At 59.8% G+C, this 13,404-nt stretch overlaps 2 protein-coding genes across 2 annotated transcripts; one reads left to right on the top strand and one right to left on the bottom strand.

Annotated features, from left to right (window-relative positions):
* Positions 1-328: 328 nt before the first annotated feature.
* Positions 329-8,023, top strand: LOC102059633 (multidrug and toxin extrusion protein 1-like). The gene is made up of 18 exons (XM_014280334.3): positions 329-980; positions 1,308-1,487; positions 1,579-1,680; positions 1,864-1,932; positions 2,212-2,360; positions 2,472-2,514; positions 2,644-2,688; positions 3,063-3,160; positions 3,358-3,455; positions 3,978-4,091; positions 4,216-4,283; positions 4,550-4,658; positions 4,843-4,918; positions 4,997-5,066; positions 5,394-5,526; positions 5,901-5,995; positions 6,498-6,645; positions 7,029-8,023. Exons 1-18 carry the CDS (start codon positions 792-794, stop codon positions 7,259-7,261), a joined length of 2,019 nt encoding a protein of 672 aa, XP_014135809.2. The 5' UTR covers positions 329-791; the 3' UTR covers positions 7,262-8,023.
* A 211-nt stretch (positions 8,024-8,234) lies between these two features.
* Positions 8,235-13,240, bottom strand: LOC102054398 (aldehyde dehydrogenase family 3 member A2-like). The gene is made up of 11 exons (XM_055718856.1): positions 13,058-13,240; positions 12,214-12,387; positions 11,800-12,031; positions 11,613-11,698; positions 11,316-11,524; positions 11,040-11,157; positions 10,781-10,922; positions 10,417-10,583; positions 9,692-9,791; positions 8,752-8,987; positions 8,235-8,606 (listed from the first exon to the last, which is right to left on the bottom strand). Exons 1-11 carry the CDS (start codon positions 13,223-13,225, stop codon positions 8,580-8,582), a joined length of 1,659 nt encoding a protein of 552 aa, XP_055574831.1. The 5' UTR covers positions 13,226-13,240; the 3' UTR covers positions 8,235-8,579.
* Between the last annotated feature and the right edge of the window lie 164 nt (positions 13,241-13,404).

Genomic DNA, 13,404 nt, shown 5'->3' with positions numbered 1-13,404 from the left:
GACCCTGGTCATTGGCGTGACCAAGCCGTGAGAGGAGAGCCCTGAGCCTGGTTTGTGCAGCGTGGGGGGCTTGCACAGGGCTCAGCCTCCTGTCTGTGCCCTTTGGGGCTGGCTCTGGGTGCAGCAGCAGCCAGGGGTTTGCCTTAGCTGGGCTCACAGAGCTTCCCTTTGGGTACCAAAGCAGGGGTTGTGCATCTCCATTGCTTCCCACATGACAGGGTAGTGTGGTGCACAGCCCCGCAGAGCAATCACGTAACTGCCGTATGTCTTAATGCAAATACCCCCGCGCTACCTGCCCTCAGGACTTGTCCCAGGCTCTTACCTGCAGTTAGGTGACAGTGTGGCACATGTTCAGCCATGGGCGGTAAATACCAGGTACAGCCGGTGCACCGCATCTCCCTGTCGCCCCACAACTCTCCTGGCATGCAGTGCTGGTTGCCTGTAGGCTGGGAATGCAAAGATGTGATACAACGAAGCTTGAAACAGCCATTGAACCTGACCTCAGCAGCCTCTGCCCAGATGTGGGGAGGATGTGGCAGACTCTGCCCTGCTCAGAACCCCAGTAGTTTTGGGATGGGAGCCTGGGGAGAGCATGAAGCCCACTTTGCTCTACCCCACGGGCTACCCCAGCCCACCCCCTGCTCTGTAGGAGAGGGGCTGTGCCCTGGCGGCAGCTCCCCTCGGCCTCCCCACCCAGTGTGGGCCAAGGCAGGACACTATATTTGGCCTGGGGGAGCCGTGCCAGTGAAACCTGATGCTGTCATGCTGTGCAAGTCCGACAGCTGGAGCCAATGGGGCCGGCTTGTCTTGGCCACCACCAAGCCGAGATGAGAGGGGCCGAGAGGGCCAGCAGCCCTGCCACTGCCGGCGGCAGCTCACCGGGGACGGCACACGGACCCAGGAATCCTCCATCGCTGCTGGAAGAGGAGGACAACCCTCCAGCCCACCGGCCGGCGGAGCTGCGGCGAAGCAGGACAGAGGTATGAGGGCTTGCAGGAGCGATTTGGGAATGCTCAGCCCCTATAGTGGCTCAGGGCAGGCAGCAAGTGCCTTGCACTGCACCTTTGGGCTCCTCTGCCCTGCCCGCAGTGGCGCACGGGACCCTCCCTGGGCTGCCCAGCTCCCTGCCCTGCCCTGCCCCGCTGCCTGCGCTTCCCGTCGCCAACCCCGCTGCCGGCACGCAGAGCATGTGGTCGGCTCGCCCGGCCCAGGCTGAAGTTCACCCTGCCGTGGTTACACATTGCTCACCCTGGCAGGGTGGCTTTAACAGAGTGCGGAGGAAGGAGGTTGTTTCATTGCCCTGGCAGAGCGGCAGCATGAAGCAGGCGAGCCTCCCTGAAGAGAACGGCTTCAGCGAGGCGATGGCTGTGGGCCAGCATGATTTCACACCCGGCAGCTGTGGGAAGAAACGCCGCTGGCTTTGGCGCCTGCTCCCGGACAACTTCTGGGAGGACACAAAGAAGCTGCTGGTGCTGGCAGGGCCACTGGTAAGGACCTGGGGAGGAGAGTGCTCCCGCAGCACGGCTGCATGGCTCACCTCCATCACTGACCTTCGCCTCTCCTCTTCCTTGCATGTAGATCCTCATCCAGCTGCTGATCTTCCTGATACATCTCGTCAGCTCTATATTCTGCGGCCACCTGGGCAAGGTCGAGCTGGCTTCCGTCACGCTGGCCATCGCCGTAAGCATTCCTGGGAGCTGCCCCAGCGCCGGGCACCAGCTCCCACACTGGGACAGGATACGGGAACAGAGGCGGACAAGGACAGAGATTTCAGACTCCTGCTTTTCGTTTTAGCTCCTCTCTCGACCTGAAAGTCTTAAATGCTCACATTCGCTCTTTGTTTTTTTTAACTCCCGTTTCCAGGTTATAAATGTTACTGCCATCTCTGTAGGTTATGGTTTGTCTTCGGCGTGTGACACCTTGATATCACAGGTGGGTAAGAGATGCTGGCGCTTGTCCTAGAGACACGGGGTTTTCCAGCATTGACTGATGCTGCCCAGGCACTGCATGGAGCCCTGGCTGCACCTGCAAGCTGGGGAAGCTTGTCCCTGAGCGGCAATGCCATTAACAGGGAGCTCCCTGCTCCTCTTGTAATGCCACATCCTTCCCGGGTGGTTGTCAGGGCTGCTCCATGCTCTGTGGGGTCCCTGTCCCCCAGCACCAGCACGCTGCCAGTGCAGCAGAGCTCACCTCCACCCTCCCGCCTTGCAGACCTACGGCAGCAAGAACCTGCTGCGTGTGGGGGTGATCCTCCAGCGCGCCACCCTCATCATCTTGCTCTGCTGCTTCCCCTGCTGCGCCATCCTCATCAACATTGAGCAGCTCCTGCTTCTCATCCGCCAGGACCCCGAGGTCTCCAGGTCAGGTGGCTCCATCGCCCAGACACCTCGTCCCTCCCCAGCATGGTGGGGCTGTGAGGAGGGTGGCTATGGCCATGGCCCCTCATAACAATGCCTCTCGTGTCCGCCTAGGTTAACCCAACGCTACGTGATGGCATTTGTCCCTGCTCTCCCGGTGAGTCCCTGTGGGCACCCTGGATGCTGGCCACGCACAGCCACTGGCCATCCTGCTCCTATTTTCCACCACAGCAGCTCAGCCCCTGCTCGGTGCTGGCCTCATCTCAGCCACCGATTTCCTTTTCAGGCAGTTTTTCTCTATAACCTGGAGACAAGATACCTGCAGAACCAGGTGGGTCCTGAGCCCTCGCACCCAAGGAGACCCAGCTCCCTTCAACCATGCACCCAAGGTTTTCATGCTCAACCTTCCTGGTGGTCAGGCAACGCTTGACACCACCACCACCAGGGTGTCCCCAGAGCAGCTCTGACCCTGGAGCTCACCCCATCCCACAGCCAGCTATATCCATCTGCCTAATAGACCTCCCTTCCCACTTCCCCACGTCAGGGAATTACCTCCAGCACACTCATTTCCTAAGCAGGCGCCATCATCAGAAGCTTATTTCTTGGCTGGGAAAGCTGCTGAGCGTGGGGCTGGTGGTGACCTCCACACCTCTCTCCTGAAGCTTTTATGAAGGCACCGTAGCCCCCATCTCCTCCTCTTTACAGATGATCATGTGGCCGCTGGTGCTGAGCGGGATCGTCGGCAACATCGTCAACGTGGTTGCAAACTGCATCTTCCTCTACGTGCTCCACCTGGGCATCGCGTGAGTAACACCCGCATCTCACAGAGGGGAAAACACAGCGTGTGGCAATGGCAAAGGACTTCTCAGGGATGTCAGCACCACCAGGCATGGTGGAGCATCTGGTGCTCATGGGGGCAGGGCAGGACATTATGCTCTGGCACCCCGAGGCTGGGGAAGCATGAGCAGGATGCCGATGACCTTTCTCATTTCCTTTGCAGGGGCTCTGCCTGGGCCAACACTGCTGCTCAGTATTCACAAACCATTTTCTTGTTCCTGTACATTACAGGCAAGAAACTCCACGTGAAGACCTGGGGAGGTAAGGGCATCTCCCCAGCTCCCTCTGGTTCCCGCTTTACATGAGTGTTCAAAAATCTTCCACCACTTCCATCAAGTGAATTCTGTTAGTCCTGATGGTGAAATATTAACCTCAGCCCGGTACGCTCCGGGAATGCCGTGCTGCTTCGGTGGCAGCACGTCATGCGCGAGCATTGGCAGAGCACCGTGCCGGGCAGTAAACATTAATTCTGGAGAAATGAAACTTTCTGCTGAGGCTTTGTAGGGTTCGGCCCCAAAGCCGGATGAGCACAGCCGATGGCACGAGGTTGTCCTTAGACTGCTACAGGAGGGATGAGCTGAAGGTTGCACCGCTCTGTGGCCCACAGGACGGCATCAGCAGAGCATGGAGATGCACTCTGCTGCTGGAGGTCCTACGGAGCTGAGGAGCTTTGCCCTGGTGGCTTTGCAAGCAGGAACCTCCAGCTGTCTCGGGTGCTCTCGAGGATGTAACATGTGGCCAGTCTGGTCATCCATCAGGTAATGTTTCTCATCCTCTCTGCAGGCTGGTCCAGTGAGTGTCTGCTGGAGTGGGACAGCTTCATCTCCCTGGCCATCCCCAGCATGCTCATGATTTGCATCGAGTGGTGGACCTACGAAATCGGGAGCTTCTTGATAGGTCAGTGGAGAGAGGGAACTGCAAGAAGGTGGCCAGGGTGTGACCCAGAGCAGCATCTGCAGGGGCAGAGAACGGCTCTCCAGCAGGTGCCTACACCCGGCACTGACCCGCTCCTCTCCCCCAGGCCTGCTGAGTGTCATAGAGCTCTCTGCCCAGTCCATCATCTACGAGGTGTCCGTGGTGGCTTTCATGGTAAGGGCTGGGGGTTATTATTTCAGCCCAGGGCTCCCTAGGGACAGTCCTGGGACAGACACCCAGCAAAAATCAGCTCCAGCAAATCTCAGTCTTCCCCCTCCGCACTTAAGCCTCTCCATGCTCCCGCCTATCCCTCCCTCCTATGGAGATGTTTTAAATTAAGTCCTAAACCCCATCCCCCCTCTGCTGAGTGGTTATTCTGCTGTCACTGCGCTGGTCCTGTTACCCAGATGCACGCGTGAACCTCAGCCCTGTGGTTACAGATCCCCCTGGGGCTCAGCACGGCTGCCAGTGTGCAGGTGGGCAACGCGCTGGGCGCCGGTGACACCGAGATGGCCAAGAGGTCCTCCTCCACCAGCCTGCTCTGCACAGGTCAGGCTGCGCACGTGCCGGGACGCCTGTGCCAGGGCTCCTTCCAGGCCGGGCAGGAGCAGGGAGCGTTTGCAGCCCTCTGCCCACGCCATACACCCGTGTTCCCTCTTCTCCCCCTGCTCTCTCCCTTCAGCTGCTCCCCAGCTCCCCATCACTGGGCTCAGTGCTTTGCTCTGTTTTCCAGGGGGGTTTTGCATAGCCGTGGGGGCCATTTTGGCCACCACAAAGGATGTGTTGGGATACATCTTCACCAGCGAAAAGTGAGTGCTCCCAGTTCCTGGCCTTGGTGCACGGCGGTCAGTTCCCAAAAGCAATGGTTGGCTCTTCTCTGTCCCCAGGGAGATTGTTGACTTGGTGGCCTGGGTCATGCCTGTCTACGTTGTCTTCCACTTGTTTGAAGCCATGTGTGTAAGTCCCTGGGGATGCTGCTATTTTCGGTAGGGGACCTCAGTGCTGAGTGGCAGCATCACAGGTTGGTTGGTCAAGGGTCCCTTGGGCTGCGGGTGAGCACCAGCACATGCACCCGGACCCTGCGCAGCAACTGGAATTACCCCTTAGAAAACACCAAGTGCATAAAAGATGATGACCCACAGGACCACAGAGCTAACCGGGCAGAGGCAGGGAGCTGGTTCATCACCAGGCTGGTGAACCAGCCCCTGGGCAGTGGCAGAGCCCTGAATCCAGCCGAGGTGGCGGTCCCAGCCCTGGCCCCAGCCCCTCTCCTCTCCCCGGCAGGGTGCCTGCAGCGGGGTGCTCAGAGGCATAGGCAAGCAGAAATTCGGTGCCATCCTCAATGCTGTGAGCTACTATGGTGTGGGCCTGCCCCTGGGAGCTGTGCTGCTCTTCGTGGCCAGGATCGGCGTCATAGGTACCGACCCCCGGGCACGCAGCACTGCATTCTCCCCCAAATCCCCCCTGGGTACCTGGCTCCCACCAGCTCCACTGATGGCTCAACTATGACCCTCCCGCCCGGCTCTGCCCTCCTCCTTGGCTGGGGACTGGGCACACTGGGGTGGACTGGGATGGTCCCCACAGCTACTGAGAGCTTTTAATTGTACGGGGAAAAAGCAACCACTGCCAGGTCTGTCGGGCATCCCCACAGCAGGTGTCCACAGCCACCCCATCTCCACACCCTTGCTGACCTCGGTGACACCCCCTTTTTGCCTCACTGTCCCGAGATGCTGGTTTGGTTGGGTTTGCTCCACCGGTGGCACCTGGCTGATGCCGGCATGCCCTCCGCAGGCCTGTGGCTCAGCATGCTTGCCTGTGTCTCCATCCTCTGCACCTGCTTCATCACCTACATCTGCCGCATGGACTGGAAGAAGGCAGCCGAGGAGGTAACCTGTGCACCCACAGCATCGCGCTCTGCCAGTGGGAAGGTCCTCAGTGCCTTGGCTGGGATCGCAGAGGGATGAGGCAGCATCACAGGCTCAATCCCACATGTCAGTGCTGCCCAGGGCTGTCCTCCAGTGCCCCCAGCAAAACCCAACGCTCCCATGACCACGACCACATCCCTATATTCAGCTCCCTCCCACACATGCACTCAATGGCCTCAAGGTTTGCCTCTGTACCTTGCGCCACCCTTGGCTGGGGACATGAAGCACAAAGCAGATGGGGTGACCGAGGCCACCTCAACCCTGCAACCCTGAGCATCATTTTGTGTGCCCCAACAGCTCCGGGGTTTCCACCAGCCAGCACCTCTCATTTCAGGCATCTTTCAGCTGCACAGCACTATTTCTAGCCAGATGAACCCTGCAAGAGGCCACACGTTGGCTTTGCTCGGTGGGGGTTTCCTACACCACGCACCGCTGGCTAACCCCAGCACGTTCCCTCCCCCAGGCTCAGCGCCGCGCAGGGGTGACCCAGCCGTCGCCGGAGCAGCTGAACCCAGGCCCTGAACCCTCCTGCAAGGCACTTCCCTCGGGTGTGGGGCCAGCCCCACCACCCCACGCTTACCCCCCTGCCACGGCGGTGCGGGGGTGTGTAGGTATGGCCAGGAGCTGGGCACTGTGTGTGGTGGGGGGTTGGAGCCCAGAAAGGGTCCCAAGGATCCACATAGGCTGGGAATGAGCCCACAAAATGGGGGTGCAGTGCAGTGCTGTCGATGCCCTCAGTTACTGGGAAAACAGTATTTACAAGGGTGGGCTGGGGAGGGTGACGGAGCCTGGTAGGGGGTGACCTGGAGGGCTGGGGCACCTTGGGCACTTCTCACCTTGCAGACACCGGGTCCCACCAAAGCTCTGTCAAGGGCTGGAGCTCTCCACACTCTGGGCTGCTTGTAATGTGCCTTCAGACCTCAGACAACCCCTGCCACGAACCCCCCCAATCCCCCCAGAAGCCCTCAGCAATGCTGCCCTGTTCTCCTTGCAGCGGGAGTGGATGCGCAGAACGGCGTCACGCTCACGGGCATCACCAGGGTGGAGGGACCAACGTACCAGCTGGAGCCCCAGGAAGCCACGCCTGCCACATCCCCTCCAGCCACCGCCACGGCCACCACCATGGCCACCAAGGAGCTGATCATCCGGCGTGGGCTGGTGGTAGCCGCCTCCGTCGCAGTACTTGTGCTTGGTGTTGTCATAAAGCTGATGACCAGCAAACACTGACTCACACCAGGGACTCTGGGGACTTTGGGGGCGAAAGCCCCCCTGACAGACTTACAGAGCACAGAGTGGCCAGCGAGAGCATCCAGCACACGCCTGTCCCACGGGAGCCAAAGGGCCCCCGGCAGCATCTGCTCAGCCATCACTCGAAGGGTGCTCCGACACCCAACACGCTGCTCCGGGTGGCTTGGTGCGCACCAAGCGTGCTGGGAGCCCCCTCCAGCCTGCTGAGGGAGCCGAGCACAGCCTGGCTCACACCGCTGCTCCCTGACAAATGCCAAATAAAGAATAAACCCAGCTGGACTTGGGCTGGCTCTTCTGGCTGGGGGCTGAGTGCAGGGCTCGGGATGGAGCAGGGGAACATCTGACACGGGGGGCTGCAGCCCTTGCAGGAGCTGGGGGCATGTAGGTCCTGCCCTGCCCCAGGTGGCCTTCACACCAAACCAAAGGTTTTATTCAGCAAGGCTCAAGGTCAGCTTTCAGTTACGAGTTTGGAGGTAAAAGATTACCAGTAAACCAATAAGAAATTGAAATTCAGTTACAGACGAGATGGCTGGTGGCTCAGCCATGCTGACCAAGGACTTGCCCAGACCTGGGACTCCTGGGGGAGTTGCTGCCCCCAGCAGTCCCAAACACAGCGCACCAGCAGTACAGCAGTCGCTGGCACCGCTCGAGTCCTCGGGGCAGTGTGGCCACGGCTCAGAAAGCCTCTGCTCTCACCTCAGGTAGCCTTTACACACCTTGGATGACTAAAGGTGGTTTCCCCTGCAATGAGACATCACCCATCTTGTGGCGAGTCCTGTCAAGGATGGGATGCTGCAGGTTCTTAGAGGCTCTTCCCCTCTGCTCTGGGCAGGCTGCTGGGGACAATCAGCCTGGACTGTTCCCATCAGTAAGACCTACATTTTGTTAGGCTTACCGCTGGCATAAGACAGCTTTCTATGGGGATCGTGTGAGCATCACATAGATAACGGGCTCAGAAACAACTGGCTTTGTTTTGATACCCTTGTGACAAGCGATTCCCCCATTCCCAAGAGCTTTTAGATGCGCTCCTGTTTGCAAAGCAGGGCAGGTGCTGCCTCCTTCCACCTGCTGCCACTCGCTGCTGAAGCATGACCAGTGGTGTAGGTCTGAATCAATCCCTGTTTCAGCACGAGCCGGAGCCTGCAGCTTGGGGCTTCCCTGCTTTAGGTACGTTTTGTTTGCTTTTACCTTTTCAGTGCATTGGCTGCCTTGGAAGAAATGAAATTCCAGCAGAAAGAAGTTCAGCACTAGGACCGCAGGGAGCGAGTGGTGGGTTACAAGTCTGGCATACTGCCGGTCACCCTTCTCGCCAGGGGGACACCAGCTAGGGAGGCACAGAAACAAAGCTGAGTCCCATGGGGAGGGAGCAGAGCCTGAGGCAATGGGGCAATGGAGGCTGGGACCAGGGGGGGCTCAGGGGACAGAGGGGGGAGCACAACTCATGCAGACAGCAGGGACCCAAAACTCACCTTTGCCACCACCGCTGCCACAATCCCCAGCAGGGCCGAGATGACCAGTCCCGCTCGGCCCTTGTTAAACCGCTTCAGGAGGAAGAACTTGGCCCAATCCACCTTCTTCTGGCTGCTGGGTGGGTACCGGAGTTTGTTCACAACCTCCATCTTCAGGTCCTTGATCAAGCAGGCACGGCAGTGGGAGAAGGTCTCAAAGCTGTGCTTGCCGTGGTAGGCTCCCATCCCGCTGTTACCTGAGGGACACAACCCAGGCAGGTCACACCGCGCATGGCGACAGCTGCCTTTCTTAAATTCCAGTTTGCAGCCCCCAGGACAGGGGGAAAGCTTGGTCGTGGTGCTTCCCACACCCAAAGGCAGAGAAGAGAAGAGCAGCTGTAACAACTACCCAGAAATGAGGACCTGCTCACTGCCTTGAACTGGTGCTTAGGCTGGTGGTGTGCACCCAGCCTTGAAACGTTAACAGCACCAGTCCTCTCCTGCCCAGGGCAGTCCTGCTTCTCCTGCAGAATTTACACTGGGGTCCGGGACAGGAGGAACAGGGTCTATTATTTCAAACAGTGGGACATAAGGAGGACATTCAGCAACCTGCCACCAGAAACACCCAGGACCTCAGCCCTCAGCCACATTGTCTCTGCCACAAAGCCATGAGCCTGACAGCAACCTGGAAACTCAACCAACCGCTCGGCCCCAGGCAGCTTCATCTCACACCCTGGCACACGAGAACTGGAGCTGAGGACAGATGTGCCAGAGGGTCTTCTTCTCCCACTGGCACCAACACTGCTCCAACCACAAACGAGCCTTTTTGCAAAGGAACCCACCAGTAAAAATAATAGTAATGGGAAAATGTGGCTGAAAGTTTCTGAAGTGCCAAACAGGCATGACAGGACCTGGGTCAGAGGCTGCTGCTTTTGCACCCAGGGTGGAAAAACTTCATTACCCACACCGCCAAAGGGCAGATCCGGAACCAGAGAGTGCATGATAACGTCGTTGGCCGTCACACCGCCGCTGGAGGTCTCCGATATCACCCGTCTGATCAGCTACCCAGAATGAGAGATGGCACAGAAGAGAGGATATCAAGATGGGCCACCAACACCACGGCATTTACCAGAGCAAGGGGGTGTCAGGGGGATGCTTGCAACCCCCTACATTGGGGGGAAGGACAGGCTGTGCCTTGTTCCTTGAGGGAGGCTGGGCTTATGTTACTTAAGCACAAGATCTGCCCAGCTGGGACAGCCGGGAAATGGAAATGCTCCATATCTCAGTGGGACAGGTGGGAGGTGGCAGTGGGACAGCCAGAGCCTGGGCTGCTCCTCAGCCCTCCCACCCAAACTGCCTGGGGCTGATGTGTCAGTGAAAATTCCTGACCTAAATTCCTGAGCTGGCACGACGGAGCCTGAGGCGGAGGCAGGAGATGCACAAGGAGCCAGCATCCACAAGTGTGGGCAGGCACACAGGGAACTGCAACACTCAGAGTCCTTCAGCAGGAGCCTGGGAGCCCCCAGCAGCCCTGGGGACACTCACGGCCCCCCTGAGCCAAACACGGCGATTCGCACACAAAGAGGAGCTGACACGGACCCTGCGGGCAGCCGAGCCTGGGACCGGCCACCTTTGGGATCAGACGGCACAGACACAGCTCCATGGGGCAGCACAGCCCAGACCCACCTTCTTGTTGTTGGAGAAGACATACAGGGCAAGGGGCTTCTCCCGACGGTTGATGAACTCAATGGCTTCCTCTACGCTCCTCACCGTCAGAATGGGGAGGACCGGTCCAAAGATTTCCTCCTCCATCACCTTGGACTCCGGAGAAACATCGGTGAGAATAGTTGGTGCTGGGGTAAACATGAGGGTGGGAGATGGCGTGAGCAGGACAGAAGACATGGTCCATCGTAGGACCTCGTCCTGAGCACTGCCTGCGTGCAACGCACTCCAGGCAAGCTGCAGACACACGCAGCCCCCACAAGGCACCCGCTACCGCAGCAGAAGGTCCCACCCTCCACCTCCCCTCCCCAGCCGCTGCCAGAAGCACCTATGAAGCACGAGGCCTCGTCAGCCTCTCCCCCGTGAGCGATCTTCTGCCCTTCCAACAGGCCCAGGACCCTCCTGAAGTGACGCTTGTTGATGATCCTTTCGTAATCCGGAGATGACTTCACGTCTTCCCCGTAGAACTCCTGCCAAAGGGCACAGCAGAACCAAAGCGCTCAGCAGCCCTTCACAACAGCCACAGCCCCAGGAGCTCGGACCTGGGCTGTAACGGGCACAACTCCCGCGGCACGAGCTCAGCTCACCTGCAGAGTCGCCTTGATGTTCTCCACCACCTTGCTCTGGATGGACGGGTCGCACAGGATGTAGTCTGGGGCGATGCACGTTTGCCCGCAGTTCATGTACTTCCCCCACGTTATGCGCCTGCAGGGAAAGGGAGAGGGTTTCTCCACGATCAGTCCCTGCCAGACCCCACAGCCCGGCCCATCGTGCCTGAGCGACGCCAGGCTGCGGGAACAACGGCCCAGAGGCTTCCACCTGCCCCACTGCTGGGACCCTGCCAAGGGCTCCAACAGCCCGACCTGCAGGCGACGGCCAGGTCACAGTCCTTGTCGATGTAGCAGGGGCTCTTCCCGCCCAGCTCCAGGGTGACGGGCGTCAGGTGCTTGGCGGCCGCTGCCATCACGATCTTGCCCACTGCGGAGTTGCCAGTGTAGAGGATGTGGTCGAACCTCTGGGTCAGCAGCTCTGTCGTCTCAGGTACTCCCCCAGTGACCACAGGGTACAGCTCCTGGGGGGCGAGGGTATCAGGGTCACCCCAACCCAGCGTGTCGCTGTGGCACAGAGAAACCCAAGGACCGACACAGGGTCACGCTCACCCGGTCAAGGTACTGGGGGAGAAGATCAGCCACCAGCTGAGCCGTGTTCTCGCTGATCTCCGAGGGCTTCACCACCACCGCATTGCCTGCAAGACAAAGGCAGCGTGGCCACTGAGCCCCCCGCACTCCCCTCCCGCAGCGCCCACCCAGGGCCCCGCGGGGGACAGGGGCTGCGCTGGGTGCCCACCTGCTGCGATGGCCCCGATCAGAGGCTGCATCACCAGCACAAAGGGGTAGTTCCAGGCCCCGATGATCAGCACCACCCCCAGCGGCTCGGGGCAGATGTAAGCCTCGTCCCGCATCGTCAGCAGGTTCTTCTTCACAGGCCGAGGGGCTGCCCAGGACGGCAGCTTGTCCATGGTCAGGGCCAGCTCCCCCAGCACGCCCAGGATCTCGTGGCTGTACGCATTGTGCCCACACTGCAATGACAGGGAGCTTGGAGAGGGGACGGCCAAGGGGAGGCACAGCCAAGTCACCCGGCACCACGGGGGCCATCGGCTAAAGCCACCCGGAGCGGCCAAGGCGGCCCTCGGGGGGCCCGACTCTCCCAGGGCCACCCACCGCCCAGGCGCGGCTCAAGGGAGCACCCCCCGACCCCCACCTTGTGCAGATCCGACTTGATGGCTGCCAGGATCTCCTTCTCCTTCTCCCGCACCATCCGCTCCAGGGCCTTCAGCTGCTGCAGCCGGAACTCCAGCGAGCGGCACCGGCCCGAGTTGAAGGCGCCTCTGGCCCGGGCGATGACCTGCTGCATCCGCTCCATGGCTGCTCGGGGCTGCAGGGGACAGCAACCGGGCCAGGCTCACTACGGGGCCACCAAGGGCCACTCAGGCCTGGGAACACTCAGCATGGCCCACCAAAAGCAAGGCTGGGAGATGTTCTCCTCCTTGGGTGCCCTCCTGCTCCCAAGGCACCAGCATCCAGTGCCCCCGTCCCACCTGCACAGGATCCACCAGCAGAGAGCACCTCTCCTGGCAACCAGCATCGCTGGGGATGGCTGAGAGATCCTGTTCTGGGGGTGCTTTCTCCCAGCTTGGGGATACCCTTAAACCCACCAGCCTCTCCATCTCTACTCATGGGGATGCTCCCAAGGAGCTGAAACATGGGGATGACCGTGGCCTCAGTGGGCAGCCGGCTGGAAGCAGAGCTGCCTGTCTGGAGCCAGCCTGCACCCATCCTCCCCGTAACTGCAAGCCCTCGCGTGGCTTTGCAGGAACATGACGAAACATTGCAGAGATTTCACCCTGCTTCTCAGGAGCAGCTTTTTTAGCTAGGACAAGAGATCTACCTGCAGTCCCTGCCCAACCAAACGAGACACTGAGGTTCCCTTGCAACCATCATAATCCACTCTTCCCTGCTCGCCACTGCAGTTGCGTGACACAGCCCCCGTCCTGACCAAGAAGGCAGATGACTCATTAAAAAATGAAGGAAAAAGAGCGTGTTACCTTCAGAGAAGCTCCTCTCTCCACCAGTCTCCTGCAGCAAGTGCAAGCAGGCACAAGCCCTTCCCCTGACATGGCTCGGAGCGCTCTCTCCTCCCACGAGAGGACAGCTGGCTGGGGTCCAGTGCTCTGGCTGGATACAAGGCGCCCTTTACCCAGATATATCCTCATGCTGTGAACACAGAAGCCCTGGATCGCCGTGTTCAGCCAGGGCAGTGACTCAGCCACCCAGGTGGGATTGTGAGAGACCACATGGCTTTGGCCACACTGGGCACAGAGGCCGAGGGAGCACTTTCAATCTGCCACAGCAGCTGTCGGGAGCCAACAAACGCAGCCCCTGCTACTGTCCG

The sequence above is a fragment of the Falco cherrug genome, chromosome 1, assembly GCF_023634085.1.
Source record: "Falco cherrug isolate bFalChe1 chromosome 1, bFalChe1.pri, whole genome shotgun sequence".
Taxonomy (NCBI): Eukaryota; Metazoa; Chordata; class Aves; order Falconiformes; family Falconidae; genus Falco; species Falco cherrug.
This window is presented reverse-complemented; position numbering and strand designations above follow the sequence as displayed.

What these genes read in the sequence shown, in the direction of transcription:
- LOC102059633 (XM_014280334.3), top strand. Translation starts at nt 792, where the DNA reads ATGGGGCCGGCTTGTCTTGGCCACCACCAAGCCGAGATGAGAGGGGCC. An exon ending in CATTTGTCCCTGCTCTCCCG is followed by an intron (nt 2,515 to 2,643) that starts GTGAGTCCCTGT and finishes TTTCCTTTTCAG; the next exon opens with GCAGTTTTTCTCTATAACCT. An exon ending in TACATCTTCACCAGCGAAAA is followed by an intron (nt 4,919 to 4,996) that starts GTGAGTGCTCCC and finishes CTCTGTCCCCAG; the next exon opens with GGAGATTGTTGACTTGGTGG.
- LOC102054398 (XM_055718856.1), bottom strand. Translation starts at nt 13,225, where the DNA reads ATGAGGATATATCTGGGTAAAGGGCGCCTTGTATCCAGCCAGAGCACT. An exon ending in TCCCCCAGTACCTTGACCGG is followed by an intron (nt 11,525 to 11,612) that starts GTGAGCGTGACC and finishes CTCGCCCCCCAG; the next exon opens with GAGCTGTACCCTGTGGTCAC. An exon ending in TCTGCCCTTTGGCGGTGTGG is followed by an intron (nt 8,988 to 9,691) that starts GTAATGAAGTTT and finishes TGTGTCCCTCAG; the next exon opens with GTAACAGCGGGATGGGAGCC.